Raw genomic sequence first — 16,317 nt, 5'->3', positions numbered from 1 at the left:
CTATTTTTCATGGGCAAAAGGAGTCACTTTTATCCAAATGTGAATGTGTTTAAGGGCTATTACAGACAATGTGTGTGCACACAGGAGCACACACAGTATGAGCACTTTTTGGTAGTGATTGGATTAAGTGGAAATAAGGTGAGGCCGCTGTTAAGGGAAGCAACAACAAAAGCAGTGCTCTTTCAATAATTACATTCCACATCTATGACAGAACTTCACGAAAGCACAAAGAACAATCCACAGTCAACATGACTAAAATTCCTGGTAATCCAGAAAGAAAACTTGTACTCGGTGTAACTAAAAAGCAGCTCATTTTTTCCCAAAACATGGAAGAAAGTTCCACAGCAGCAAAGGATACATCAGCTTTTGAAGTTCCTTGCAGCACTTGATAGTATTTCAAAGCAAAAGTTCTCCAGGAGCCAATTAAGACACACTCATTCTGCAGTATTGCTTTAGTCATCCATGCTGCTCAGTGCAAAAAGTATTTCCTTTTAAGAACTAGCACTTGAACCAAAATTTCACCCCAATTTTAAGTGGACATAAAAGCTCAGTATTGAATGCATTATAATAAAAGCAGTGAATTGGTATCTGTGTGGCACTGCTTACAATGGAATCCAGCACCTAGTGGCAAAAAAAAAAAAACCAAACAACCCCAAAATCATTCCCCCCGTAGGTCTGGAGTTATTTTTTTTTCCAACTTAGTTTTACATCATGCTTGTGTAACAGAAACTGCATGCTTTTATGTGTCAGCTCTTCCCTATCCCCCATTACATTTACTTTAAAGCTTCAAGCAGAACTTTAAAGCTTTTCCCAATACATGTGGCATGCACACTACTGTGCTGTGTTTCCACTGTGAATTGCTGTTTCATTTTACAAAACTGAAAAAATAATCAGCGTTGAGGTTTTTCACAGCAGCACCCTTCATCTCAAACCCAAACTACATGATGTTAATTCTAAAAAGACCCAAACTGTACCAGTGGAAGTCACTCTCCTTATGTAAGAGCAAAAAATAATAAATCGCATTAAAAATTAAGGCTACCTGGAAGATTGACAGGATGGATTAACATCATTCCTTGCAAGAGGATGTTTGGGAGAAGGAGTAGGAACAGAGCATGAGCTCTGAGAAAAGGGGTAGGGAGTAAGAAAGAAAGCAGCTTCAGAAGAATCCATGCTTATCTATCTTATCACAATGGTGTTGTGAAATCCAGATCATATTACTGGCCTGGTGCCTGGAACATGCCAGCTAACTGTAAGTCCACAAACACCGACTATCAAAGGACTCTGCAGAAGCAAAAACTAATGTTTGTTAACAAAACCCAAACCCTCTGATCTTTTTATAGTAGGATTTTACATTTTCAACACCCTTGCTCCATTTGCTTTTATCAATTAAAATGTAAAACTGCACTAACCTATAAACCTCCTGTTGATACCAAAGACACCGGTATTAAAGAAACAGTGAAGATTCATTGCTAGTTTTTTGTTTCTTCTTTAGAATAAACAGTTATTAAAGTGTGAATTCACAATCAAACAAAATAGTTTATCTTTTCCAGACGAAATGCTGTAACAGCTAACACTATTCCTTTTGTGAACATGCCTCCATGTATGGCTAAATGCTTGAGGAATTAGCACAAAAGGTACCACAACATAGAAGATATGTAGGAAAAGCCCCTCAGATGAGTGCTATCCTTGTTATATTAAATAGGACCAGCACATAAGAACTCAATTTTGTAACAGAGCAATTTGGTGTAGCAAAATGAACTCATCTATATGGAGAATCTCACTGCTTTGTTTCATGTCAAAACAACCATAGAGAGAGATGTCAGAAAAAAATCTGTGTTGTGCAAATTGCGTATCTCATACTTCATTATATATGTGTTTTTTTTTTCCCACCTATCCGGATATTCCTAAAAGCCTCTGTATTACCAGTTTAATTATGGTGCATTCAATTTTGGCATGTTGGAACTGCACATACTCTGAACAGTCCAGCCTCTATACTTTAAATGCTTGAGTCAGAGCAATTTACAAGGATATGAACAAACTGTGAGCCTATCCATTCTTTAATGAAATGAAAGTCACCTATTGGCAATAAAATTAAAATGACACATAAACAGAACTATGTACAGAAAACAGAGTTAAATAATAAAAAATACCACCCCCACAAATTCTGGAAGTGATTAGGGATGTAACATTCTGGGAGCCTCCTGCTTAAGCATATAAAGTCCCATAGGAAACCCACCTTGTTTAAAATAATTATTATAACTGAAGCCCAATAAACTAAAAAATGTCTCCTTAGTTCCTGAGCTTTGACATGCAAGCCCACCAAAACTGCACTCTTAACTTTTTGAAGTGAGAATTGCTGCTGTCTTCATCACACACCAGGCTCTGATGCATTAGCTCCGCAAAACATATTGGTAAAGGGTTTTCTTAGATTATCTTTGCAGTAAGTTCAGTGATAGTGCAATTCAACTAGTTATTGAAGTAAGATGTCACTCATGTAACATCTTAGTTTTAGCACAGAAAATTGCCTTCCCTGTAAGGCAGTCTCCAAGGGTAAACACAGTGTCACGTATCACTTGTACAAAAGCTGCATTTATAGAGCCCAGTGCATCACTTGCTTAGCTACAGTCCTCTGGCTTATTAACAGTTTACTATATATAGAAAAACAAGAGCAGCAGCAAGAAGCAATTCTGCTGCTTTGAACTACTGAGTTCTTTAATGTGCCACATCTGTAAGAGTAACCCATACCAATGCAATTTAAGATACAAAATTTATATGCTGGTATGAAATCCAAACAGTTATTTGCCATATTTGTCTTAGTTAAGGTTTTCCACACAAGATTTACATAGGCCATTATTTTGCCTTTGTATTTCTCCAAACTGCTGTAGGATAGGTGATACTTTCCTTACATGTCAAAACATTTCCTCCTTGAAATGACCTGTAATCCACAGTAAGGCATAATAAAATTCAGTGCCCAGCAACCATCCAGTGGCCTTCCTACTGCTTCAGCTCTTTTTGGCTTTTTGCAGAACACTGAAAAGTGTAGGCATAAAAAGAACGCAGTGTAACTCCCAGAGACAAGATACCAATCTCTCAGTGGTTAAAGGACTCAGCATTTGCAAACCACTTTAGATCTAGATGCAACTGTGTTGACAATATATACTCAGGCTTTTATAAACACCTTTCTTTCCAGAGTAGTACTGCAAATGTCTAGTTTATGAACAAAATTTCACCCAGCAAAAAACAGCCATAACACTGAAAGGCTACTGGCAGCATTTTCAGATAAGCTTAACGATTCTTTGTTAAGTTATTACAAGTCATATTTTTATCTGACAGAGGCATACCTTTGTTCTCCTGGGCACAAAAATCCCAGGAAGAATTCTCAGGACTTATAAAATACTTGAACTAGCCTATTTTATAAAAACTAGATCCTCTGAAACACGTCATCATAAAGTACAGATTATGAAAGAGATACACATGTTGGAATATCCACAATGAAATGTGTATTTTGTTATAAGCAGGTTAGAAAAAAGGCCACAGTGCTGACATTGCTCCCTTTGATGCTACTGCTTGAGGCAAGCTGGTTAAAACAAAGTGAACACTTGCCAAACAGTAGTACTTTGCATGTCGAAATATTTTTACCTTTATCATTTCAGGATCATGACACTGACTAAACTACAGGATGTGAAGCACCTGTGTTATTTGATATGGCAAAATACTCGAATCTTGTTGAAATATCACATTTAAGTTTCAAGATATTGGTAACAATCAAGAGGTAATATATTTCAAGGAACCGAAAGCCCCATATAAGCATGACAGCATAGGACACACAAATGTTTCAAAGCAAAGCCAGAGAAAGACTGTATTTACTTTTTCCCTTTAAGCGACAGGAAAAAACAACTAAATGCTGAAACATCTGATAGCCCTTTCAGAAAGTTTATTTCCTCTTTTTTCACCAGATCATGGGAACATCCTCAGTTGGACAAACAATGAAGGAGCAAACAAACCAACTTATAATTACCTACTTCCAGTTATATGGAGAGATAGGCCAACATTTGTTCTACAGAGTGAAATGTTAACCAAAATACTTATGATGGTTAGAAGCATGAAAAATATTATGATTCTAACCCACGCAACTATACTGCCAGAAGCTTTCATACAGATGTAGTTACACTGACAAAAGACAATATTCTGCCTGAATAAAGTACTACATAGTGCTGAGTAAACATGCACAAAATTGGGTTTAGATGCATCTGCACTAGAGCAAGTTACCAGCTTAACTCCTATGAAAAGTGCTTTTACAAGCACACAAGTCTTGAACAGCAGAATCTAGAAATGAAATTGCTTCAAACTGCCACATTTTTTCTAGTTAGAAGTTCTATTTTTCTCATTAAAATGATACATCTTTTTCTTAAGTGTGCTTGTTTCACCTCTTTTGTTTGTATGTTTGCTTGTTGAAGATTTGTCAGTGTACATGAGGACAGATGACAGACCTGATGTATTTTCAGTAATTAAGAAAAGCTGTGCCAAACATGGTGTTAAAGAACGCAGTGTTGTGCAATGGCAAGGTTGTAAAGTCTACAGCTACCTGAACGGAATTCTGCACTGGGGACAAATGTGGCCCCAGTAATACAGTCCCCTCCTAGTTGACTGCAGAAGAGCTACTGAGAGAGAAGAGCAGGGCTGAGCCAGAGAAACAGTAAAAGCCAAGTGATCAACAAGCAACAGCACTAGCGAAGTACAAAGAGTATGTGCAATTACTTGGCATAAGTGCAACAGAAGAAAACTGAAAGCTAGTGTGCTAGACATCAAGTAAATTAGATCTTCCTCTCCCATGGGAAGGAATTCTGATGTCCTAAAATCTGATGTTCTCCTACTCAAAAAGAAGAGGAAGATATTAAAAAGCATTGAATAGTTTAAAATTGATTCCCTGGCTTCCCTCCCCACTTCCTCTGGAAGCTTTTTCCTCTGTGAAAGATTAATCACTGAGAGTTGTTTGAACAAGCATGTTGCTTGTGAACTTCATTGGAATCCAACTGCAGAAAGGAAGAAATGCCATTTATGTTATGTAGTTCCCCACAATATGCAACAAACAGGCCTCATGCTGAATGGTTTTTTTAACTGAACAAGTAGATAATAAAAGACCGAAGAGATCACTTCATAAACAGGAAGACAAACATCTGAAGATAATATGGTTCTTGTTGCTATTTGTACAGGAGCATTCTCTTACCAATGTACTTTTCCTTCCAGTGTTTTTTCTTGTAGGAAAGACACCTTAGAAAAAGTGACATACAGGCAAGATCATGAGAATGAAGTATTTCAGCATCGTTTAATTACACTGATGTTATTCACTGATGGCAAACAGTGGTCGAACACTGAACATGCTTCCTTGAGAGGTGGTCAATGCCCCAAGCCTGTCACTGTTTAAGAGTGACTAACATGCTTTAACTTGGTCAGCCCTGAACTGGTCAGGCAGTTGGACTAGATGATCATTATAGGCCCCTTCTAACTGAAACAGTCTATTCTAGTTTGAAAGATGTTTGAACTGACATGTGAAGATGAAGCTGATGACCTCTGTTCAGAGTTTTTCTTAAAGAATTCATTAAGAAAACGGAAGAATAGAAATCAAATTTTTATATGTTGCTCTTTCTTCAGCCTGGAAAAGAATGTGTGCCCTAAATCCTGTCCTCAATTAAAGACATGAATTGCTGTAACAAAGACAAAAGTGAAGTCTGAGAAAATCTCAGTTTCTCTTCAGTGCTTACAATAATTACAGGTTTTGAGTGGGCAGGGAAAGATACTTCAACTCAAACTGTGAAATAGAACCCATTTTATACCTATACATGAGACACATTGCAAAACACTCCATCTGTGCAGAAATATGAGGCCTGGAAAACTGCCAGGGTTTCCAAGTGTGACCTGCTGTGCAAATGCTGATTATGCAACTTAAAGCTGTCTGGGGTAAATTTATGTTCCCTGTTTTCCAGGGCTCCAAATAACATCCCACTACTTACAGAATCCATGTCAAACTCCAAACTTTTATCAGACAAGTTTTCAAGATTCTTGGCAGGTGCTGTAAAGCACAATCCCTTGCCATCTGCAAAATTAGTTTATTCCAAATAAAAAACAGAGGCAAAAATGTATATCCAGAACCTTTAAGAAAGATCAGGTCCTGGTCACTTTTTCTGAATCCTTTACAGAAACATTTATGGTTTCTTTGAAAACAACAGAAAAATGAATGACTGACAGCATCTCTCCTCTCAGTATAATTATTTCAGCATGCATGTCCATCATTATATTGAAACCCTAATAAAAAAATCTCTTACAAATCAGCAGCTGCCTAGTTTCCGAGATTCAATCCCAGAACAATTCAGATCAGATGGGACCTCACCTTCATCTTACAAAGCAAGGCTAATTTCATTCTAGATCACGTTGCTCAAAACCTTGCCTGAATCAGAACTTTACCTAGTTCCAGGAAGAGGGTTTCCACCACCTCTTTCAGGACTGTCCTTGGACAGACTTGCTGGGAAATTGTTTTACCCAAAATGAATTTTTCCTGGGACAATTTGTATGCATTCACCATTATACTTCCACTGTGCATTTCCAAAAAAAATCCATCTTCTCTACAAACACCCCTTAAGTAGTTGAAGACAGTAGTAAGATGTCTCCTTCACCTTCTCTTTTGGAGGCTAAACAAGCCCAGCTCTTTCTGCTGCTCCTCATATATAATGTCTGCCAGCCTCTAGCTATCCACGTTGGTTGCACTCAGCTGGATTCATTCCAGTTTCTCACAGCTGCTACTATCATCATTTCATGTAATTTAAAAAAAGACTGCTGTACTAAAGATGACCAAGCAGTAAGGTGACAGTTATTTAAACACTGAATGGTTATTCCATGTGAAATGTTTTACAAGCAAAGAGAAATGTGATGGGAAACACCACCCTGCTGTTAAAAAGTATCAAGCAGGCTTTATACACTGAAAAAGCTCCATACAGCACTTTAGCCCCATTTTATTTATTTTAAGAAAACTAGGTTATATACACATGCCTATTAAAGCTGTTAGAAACGCATGATACCGAAGTGCTGTTGAAGCAGCAGATAAAAGAATGATCTGCAACAGGGCATTCCTGGCAACACTGACACTGCCAAGCTCATGTTTTCAAGAAGACTGCTGCCTATAAAGTGCTGGTATTGACTTATTTTTTAAGAAAAAGCAATGGCCTCAAACTTCCACCTTGAATATGAATCTGCTCCAAGAACTAAGTATAATTTCACCAAAATTTCGTTGGTTTTTTTTTCATATGTTTTTGTTTCATATGTCAGTAAACACTACTAGCTAATTTTAACAGCTGGGGTGTCATCTTTCTCCACCATGTATATATGCACATGGCTTTTCCTTTCAAGAAAGGACTATGAAGTGAAATGAGCAGGCTGAGTGTAGAGACGTCTCCATAACCATTAATATTTTAGTTGCAAATTCTACCAGACAGATTTTACTGCCTGTAATTTTTGGGCAGCAGAGATTTTAATTATAATGAGTTCTTTGATATTTTTCGAACTTTTAACAGCAGGTATTAAGTTGTGCATACCTTTAACATTTATATTTTTAACTAAGAAATGAAAATGTAATTCGTATTTAAATGAACACATCAATCTTGGAAACTTCTGTGGTACTTGCCTGGGAAAAGGACTCTTCAAATCCTGGTATTTATTACTTAGTTTCTTGTGGTTGGTGGCAGGCTTTAGATAAGCTTATAACTAGTAACTACAGTTCCGGCCACAAAATGATATAACCATTTCCCACAATGTCCCCCTTAGCCAACCTAAGTTTATGCTGGACAAGGAAAGTCTCTCATTTGTACACAGCCATACTAGTTACTGAGCAGTATCTGGCAAGTTTTAGCACAGACTATCACTTGTTTTGTAAATCTACACCTATTTCCTATTTGTTACTTACTGCTAAATTTACTTTAAAACAGATTAAGAAGTTCATTGCAGAAGAATATTTGACCAGAACAAGAGGATCATGATGACAACAAGATTCACCTGCTTAATGCTAATAGCTGTTGTGGGAGCTACTGCAAGCGAGACACAGGAACTGGAAGGCAATGACGAGGAAACAGAACAGGAATTCATTTATATGAACAGATATAAGCGTTCCAGTGACACACAGGACAAATGCACTTACACCTTTATTGTACCTCAGCAGAGAGTGACGGGTGCTATTTGTGTCAACTCTAAGGAGCCTGAAGTTCTACTTGAAAACAGGGTAAATAAACAAGAATTACAGTTACTTAACAATGAACTTATTAAACAAAAGAGACAAATAGAAACTCTCCAGCAACTGGTGGAGGTGGATGGTGGGATTGTTAATGAGGTCAAACTCTTAAGAAAAGAGAGCAGAAACATGAATTCTCGTGTCACACAACTCTACATGCAGTTACTACATGAAATTATACGAAAACGCGACAATGCCTTAGAACTTTCTCAACTTGAAAATAAGATTTTGAACCAAACTGCAGATATGCTACAACTTGCAAACAAATACAAAGACTTAGAGCACAAGTACCAACATTTGATGTCAATTGCCAATAATCAGTCAGTAATAATTGCCCAACTGGAAGAACACTGTCAGAAAATGCCGTCCATAAAACCACTGCCACAAACTCCACAGCCACCAAACAAAGTGTACCAGCCTCCTACTTACAATCGCATTATCAACCAGATATCTACTAATGAGATTCAGAGTGATCAGAACTTAAAGGTCCTGCCACCTACCTTACCAACTATGCCTGCAGTTACTAGCATTCCAACTTCAACCGATAAACCATCAGGTAAGTAATACTATCGATATGTCTATATTAGTTTATGCTAATATGCAGTGGGTAACATTCTAACTGTAATATCAAAGATGCAGACAATTTAGCAAAATAAATGCAAAAGAATTATTTTGAACTGATTTCTTAGCTCTAATCTTGTGTGGGTACCTACCTTGTGTATTTTTAATATACATGTTGTAGTACAAGCACAGAATGAAAGCAAAAAACATAAATCTGACTAACAGATACAGACACACTAGCCCCACAGATCTTTCTGTTGTTAATTTGCCAGGACAAACCCACCATCTATACTGCATGTACGAGATAAAAGAGCTGCAGAAAAATCTCAGTCACCAACAGTCAATCATCTAGATTTTCTTTACCTGTGCCTATAATTCATGACATCTGAAGAGGCCTGACAGTTTCTGTGTAAACATTTATGTTAGTTATTACAAGCCTCTTGATGTAGCATGTGGTAAATTTTTTGCTTATATAACTCAAAAAGTAATACATTAACTGTTCCACACCTCACACAGGGCACTTGCGCTCTAAGGCAGGAGCAAAGGGAAGCAAGTGGTAGAATACTAAGGGATATTATACAGCCCTCATTAAGAGTCTTAGGAGTTCTGCCATAAGCAAGATTAGAGGCCTCTGAAATCACATTAAAGATGAGTTGATCTACATGATAAAGAAGTAACAGGTAAAGAATCCAGTTTCACCTATGGTTCCACATATTTAAAAAAACCCCCCAAACAGTTCAAGTATTAAGTGTCTCGCACAAGAGAATTCTATTCTGCAGTGTGGCAGCATGTGCTTCAGAAAAAAGATAGTGAACCCATAGCCAACTGAAAGACTTGAAACACAGTAATGCACATGGACTGCACTCAGTATATTTCAAGGCTATTTGCAACATATTCCAAATGACATCAGCAAACTCTTTAGAATTATCAAACAATGCAACTACCCCATTAAACCAAAACAGCCAACCAAAAAACCCAGAACAATTTATTTCTCCAGGGAAATATTCACAATGAGAGAACCCTGAGCAGGCATTTCAGTCTAAAGCCTACAGGACTGTCTCTTAAATAATTACACTGGGACTCTGATCTTAAGCTAGGTTCAAGCTTAGTACAGCATTTTCCTACCTTTCTGTAAGTGAAGTATCCTTCAAGCATTCCTTTAAGACCTTTTTCCTTCCTGTTACACTCTTTTGAAAACTTATTAACCAGTGCACATCCTCCTCATGCTTTTAAAGTACCCAAATTGGAGCTGAGGCTGCACCATCACACAGCAGAACAGAAGTTACTTCACATGCATAGTAGTTTTGTTGATGTATCCTTATACATCATTTGCCTTTCTTGCAAAGTAAAACCTTGATTCCTGACTAACTTGCAACCCTGTAGAATCCCTAGATTCTCACCTAAGGAAGTGCTGCTTATCCAGCTATTTTTCATGTCCATGTCCAGAGGTCCCTTCCAAAGTCCATGATACTAAGATAAGATTTGACATCTCCTACTTCAGAACAAATCGTTATTATGACTATGATCTAAACCAAGACAGTTATTTAGAAGCATTTCTCTGTCACATTTGAAATGTCTTTCCCTACCTGCTATTATAATTTACTGTGTAGTGTGATTTAAATGTATATTTACTTAATATTTTCTCTGTATTCACAAAGGTAAGCCAGAACAACTAGCCAAGTAACCCAAAATAATGTGCCTGATTTGAGAGGCAAGGTTTAGAACAGTGTCTTGTTAAAAATGCATTAGAAATGTTTGAAGTGTTGCGTATTTCAGAGACTAAGATGACTGCACAATAACACATTGGCAGTAAATCATAAAAACATGATGTAAATTAATTAAAGAACCACAGTCTCACAGCAAAATGCTCTACAGAAACTGAAAGAATGCATTATAAAATGTGGGCATCATCACTGGATATGAAGTAATTTTAGAGATACATACTTTAGAATAGGAAAATTAATTTCTCTGCAAGGACCGGTGTCATGCTTTCACCACACATTTCTCAAAGGCTCATTTTATGAGGCATAAAACCACCCCAGTATTCCTGTTGCTGGTTCTTTGCAAAAATAAAGAAAACAGTAAAAAAACCTAAACCACTTGGTTTTTATTCTGTGTACAAGAATCTGCAATTTTATCCATAAATCACTTATTTCAAGTTCTTATTTGCGAATTCTTGTTTCCCACTCACGCCCAAAAGAACAAGTTGCGCAAGTTTTAATTCTGTCTGCAAAATACTGACCATGAACACAACACTGAAATGCTACAGAAAAATAATCAGTCAATAGCCAGTAAGTTACCTAATGTCAACACCAGAGATTCTTCAAAATAACTACAGTTGTATTTCATTCTCTTCTACTAAGCAAAATATGAATTCCAAGTGAAATTTCTATAGTTCCTTTTAGGAACACTGCCCCTTAGACTTGCTTGAAAGAGCTAAAAACCTAATAAAAGACTTCAGGATGAAATGGTTTAGATGTTACAGTAGCTGTTTCTCCTTTCTGGGAGTTACTACCCAGGGGTTTGGGGTGGGATGACACACCAAACCCCAACAACTCTGCATGTGCTAATGCCCAACAATTACAAGTTTTATTATGGCAGTGCAAAGAGCGGACATGGTTTATCTACAGTGGGTTTTAATTTAATTCAAGTAAACGTGAAACAGCAGTTTACCAGATTGCAGAATTCTACACACAACAGGACAAATACTATTATGTGAAGTGCTGCTATATTTTCTGTATAAAACAGACTTACATGAATAGCTTACCAAAATACTGCTTTGTATAGATTTGCCAGTGCAAGCTTGGAAGATGACGAGACCCAAAATAAAGGAAAGCTGAATTGGAAAACTAAATAAATTTGATTCATCATCTTCACCCAACAAATCAACAAACCTTTTTCTGGGAACAAAACATTTAGTCATCAGTTGTATCACTTACGAAATGCATGTTGCCTTGTGCAATTGCTACACAAGACATTATTCCTAGAAAAACATCCACACAAACCAGTTGATTATACTCTGCCAGATAAAACTTGCAGGTAAACATTTTAAACCCATGATGCATTATAAAAAAATAAACAGTTAAATAATAAACAGCAAACATAATGCTAAGGTTAATGCAATATTAACATATGGTTTATGTTAATGTTATATGGTCACACACTATTTCAAAAGAGGCATTAGCGTACAAAAATAAACATATGTAATAAGAGATTCATTATAAAGTCATACTGATAATTATGGCTTAATGAAGCAGATGCTTTAAACTGATATATCCTGCAGGTTAGAAAGATATACTCAGAGAAATTAAGGCAAGAGCAGAAAATCTAAATTAATTTTGATATGAGTATTCACTGAGGGGACACTTCTGTGTTCCTGTGCTAAGTTCGTGGCAAGGAGGATATTCTGCAGGATCTACCTCAAAACTGAAATGTTGATAGGAGAGGTTGTGAAGCCAGCGAAAGAAATGAATACTAACAAACTGCAGTGAGTAAAGCACATCCACAAGAGTTCTAAAGGAAACTGAATGTGAAACAATTAACTCTGTGCCTATGCTGATGGAGTCCTAGCTGACATACAGTTTATACGAATTTCCAGACAGCACTGAACAGGTTTCCTGCTCAATGTGTTTAAATTAAGCTGCTACAAAGTACACAGAAAGAACTTCACATAAACAAACAATAAAAATCCCTTAATTATGTTTTGGGGTTTTTTCCTCTTCCGGGAGGCAGAGTTAATTGTGGTGTCTGACAGAGATCTGTGCTGGAGCCCACTGTCATCAGCGAGTTCCCCTTTCACTTCCGATTTCAGATGACAAATATCAGACTACACACCTCAGTCAAAGTTCTGGAAAGTTAGTATCTGACAAGAACACACCTGTCATGGAAAAGTAGCAGCAAACTCTGCTTTGAAGTATTTATAATAGTTTATCTTCACCTTAAAGCACGTTCAGAGAAAAGATTCATGTGCAGTAAAGTACTGTTGCCATGTGGCCTAGAAAGGAACTGCAAGATTAGAAAGCTGTAAATGCCACATCATACGCTGCTATATATTTGTTTTAATGAACATGATCAAAGATCTGTGGTTGACTATTTTAGGAGTTTCTTTAACAATGACTTTGAACTGACATGCTCTTTTACTTGTTTTTATCATTTATTAAGGTGATAACAGCAACCTTACATTCTCAATGTTGCCACTTCCATTGTTAATGTCTGTGTCAATGACAGTTTGGGGGATCCAAAAGCTAAACTTCTCCAGGTCTAAAAGAAAGTCAAACTTGCTATTTTGTTTTCTAAACAGAATTACTAACACTTATATATGGGGTCCTTCATATTGAGTTTCTTTGAAGATATAATCAAACCTTATAAGTGCAGCTGCTTTAAAAAAAAACAAAACCCATATACCTTTATAAGTAATTCATTGTGAAATGCTCTAGAAATAAAGTTACAACAAATCGACCTGTTTGAAAACTTTTAGTGGACACTGTACCTTCAATAAGAGGAAAAGCAAATGCACTACTCAGAAGAAGACAACATACTGTAAAAAGCTCCCAATTCAAACACTGCCCTGGATTAAAAACACGCTCAACAGCATTTTGATGCAGAGTCCTTCTGTTTTGACACAGGGCCCTGGAGAGACTGTCTACAAGCATTAGAAGATGGCCACGATACAAGCTCCATCTACCTTGTAAAGCCAGAAAACACAAACCAGCTTATGCAGGTCTGGTGTGATCAACGGCATGACCCTGGTGGCTGGACAGTCATTCAGAGACGGCTGGATGGGTCTGTCAACTTTTTCAGGAACTGGGAGACATACAAGGTTAGGACAAGTGAGCAGTTTAATATTTTCTACCCTCTAAAAAATATTGGTAAAGTTAATTTAAAGAGGGATTTTACAGTCTGGCCAACAGCTTACTTGAAAAGGAACTTGTGTGTTTACCTTTGCAGAAGAGGAAGTCTCTATAAAATAAGTTACTGTGGTTTTCTAGTTAAGAATACACTCAGATTTACCATTAAACCAGATGCATATTATTAACATGCTTCTCCTGCTTCCTTTACAGCAAGGATTTGGTAATATAGATGGAGAATACTGGCTCGGACTAGAAAATATTTATTGGTTAACAAATCAAGGCAACTACAAACTGCTCATAACAATGGAAGACTGGTCAGGTCGAAAAGTATTTGCTGAGTACGCCAGCTTCAGACTGGAGCCAGAAAGTGAATACTACAAGTTGAGATTGGGACGCTACAACGGCAATGCAGGAGATTCCTTTACTTGGCACAATGGCAAACAGTTCACCACGCTGGATCGGGATCACGATGTATACACAGGTACAAAGTCCCTTTCCACTGCCCTGGGATTTTTTTTCCTGTAAGGTTTTTCATTTACTCCCAAGACTGAACTGCAGCTTTCTTTTACAGGTAACTGTGCTCACTACCAGAAGGGAGGATGGTGGTACAACGCATGTGCTCATTCAAATCTCAATGGCGTCTGGTATCGTGGAGGACACTACCGCAGTCGGTATCAGGATGGTGTTTACTGGGCTGAATTCCGGGGGGGATCGTATTCACTAAAGAAAGTTGTTATGATGATAAGACCTAACCCTAACACATTCCACTGAAATAATTTTTCTCTTGGTTTGCTTTCTTCTTCTAAAAATCGCATAAAGCTATGCTGTTATTACCTGAAATTATCTTTTCAGAAGTGAGGAATGTAAGATATTGTACATTTATTGCTAAGATATGAGGGTTTGTATATTGTATTTTCAAGAATCACTCCAGGAAAAAAACAGCTGAAGAAAAAAAAGGAATTGAAATGATGTAACATTCTGAACACCTCTCGGTACTAAATGTAGTTACATTCAGCCTTTTAGAACTGGCAGTTTAGACAGACTGTAGATAAACTATCTGGTGTTTATGCCCTGTAAATTAAGTTTGGATGGTAAAAATACTGCCACAACATTTAAATATTTTTGTATGTTATATTTTGTATAAATATTCTCAAATACAGAACTGTACAGCAAGAGTTTTATTATTATTATGAGAAATCATTTGACACAGGAAATCATATCCTTTGAATTGTGTAGCTGGTATATGTACATTAGTGTGATTATTCTGATTTAATCTTTGTTAACTGCCGTGAATAAAGTTAGTACTATATAATTTGACTTGGAGAGCAGATTGTAACAAATCCAGTCTTTCCCTTCAATTTGAGCATTTTAATAATCTGCTCCTAAAATTCACATCTGAGTCAGATATTTTAGATCAAAAACACTAATGATGTGTCTTACCGAAATGAAGTTGCCACTTGCACATGCAAACAAATCCAGATTTACAACAGATAGAAGGTGCTATTTAGCCAACGTGTTATACTACACAACAACTGTCACAGGATTTTGTACCTGACTTCAGTCATTACCTGCTGTGTAGCCTCTGTAATCAGAAATGGCTGGATATAAATTAAAGGGACTATCCAACTTTGCAGGCAAATGATGGATACCAATATATAAGCTATTTAATATCCTTAGCCAGTAGCTGAAAATTATATAAAGACATTACCTGTAGCCAAGAGAAGTTATATTTATCATATTTCACAACTATATTACTGTCAAATTATTAGAGATTTACTCATCTATGTAGCGGTCAGTCACAGCTATGAAATACGGACAGGGATGATTTTAGTACTGTTCTGAGGTAGGTTTCTAGAGCAGATTGCTGTAACACACTACTACAAAAAACAGAAGACTGCATATGAGAGGGAGAGAAAAAGCCCTTGGAAGTTCAATGTATTTTCCAGTAAGCCTGTCAGATACTGTGCATTCGTGTGCATGTGTTTGCACACTTTTTCCCCTTATTACCTCACCACTTCTTTCCAGCAGTATGATGTACATTAAACTGATGTGTGATGTAGCATGTGTTGTATATAACTGAAAGTAGGGTTTTTAATATATGACCCCTGTAATACTGTAATCCTTTAATAAAGCAAGGACTGTTATTTTGACATGTTCAGATTTCATCCTGGTTTAGTTCAATTATTCATAGGAAAAGAACAGATAATTACTTAACTCCACACCACTCTGACTCAAATCAGTTGTGTATCAACTTTTATATGCAACTACTGTTACCATGTAAGAAGCGTGCAAATATGGCAACATCAAAACCAAAGCATTTTTCAGTTGAGAAAAAAACTAAATTTCCACAGATCCCAAAGAGGAAGAACATTTTGTAGGTGCTATGACAACCCTGGATTTTCAAACAGTATTGAAGCTTTATCTGTCACTGGTTTATCTACTGGACTCTGGGAAACAAGTTTCAGATACGAAATATTTAATGCAAGTGTGAAAAACTTTAAAAGAGCAGTAACACTGCTTAGCTCTTGCAATCTCTAGGGAGAGGCTCTCTGATGTATGAAACCCGAGTTACAATATATGCAGGGTTCATGTAGCTAAAACACAAGGCAGAATGATGTTAGATGAGGAAAA

The 16,317-nt window shown here is 36.9% G+C and overlaps 2 protein-coding genes across 10 annotated transcripts in view; one reads left to right on the top strand and one right to left on the bottom strand.

Annotated features, from left to right (window-relative positions):
* The window catches only part of RALGPS1 (Ral GEF with PH domain and SH3 binding motif 1), a 75,316-nt gene that overhangs the window by 38,692 nt on the left and 20,307 nt on the right, over positions 1 to 16,317 (bottom strand). The gene's annotated exons all lie outside the window — the stretch shown is intronic.
* Positions 7,948 to 15,836, top strand: ANGPTL2 (angiopoietin like 2). The gene is made up of 4 exons (XM_062641130.1): positions 7,948 to 8,831; positions 13,462 to 13,655; positions 13,897 to 14,167; positions 14,258 to 15,836. Exons 1-4 carry the CDS (start codon positions 8,024 to 8,026, stop codon positions 14,455 to 14,457), a joined length of 1,473 nt encoding a protein of 490 aa, XP_062497114.1. The 5' UTR covers positions 7,948 to 8,023; the 3' UTR covers positions 14,458 to 15,836.

This window comes from Pezoporus occidentalis, unplaced genomic scaffold (assembly GCF_034315485.1).
Source record: "Pezoporus occidentalis ecotype Australia unplaced genomic scaffold, CSIRO_AGI_Poc_V1 ctg68, whole genome shotgun sequence".
Lineage (NCBI taxonomy): Eukaryota > Metazoa > Chordata > Aves > Psittaciformes > Psittacidae > Pezoporus > Pezoporus occidentalis.
This window is presented reverse-complemented; position numbering and strand designations above follow the sequence as displayed.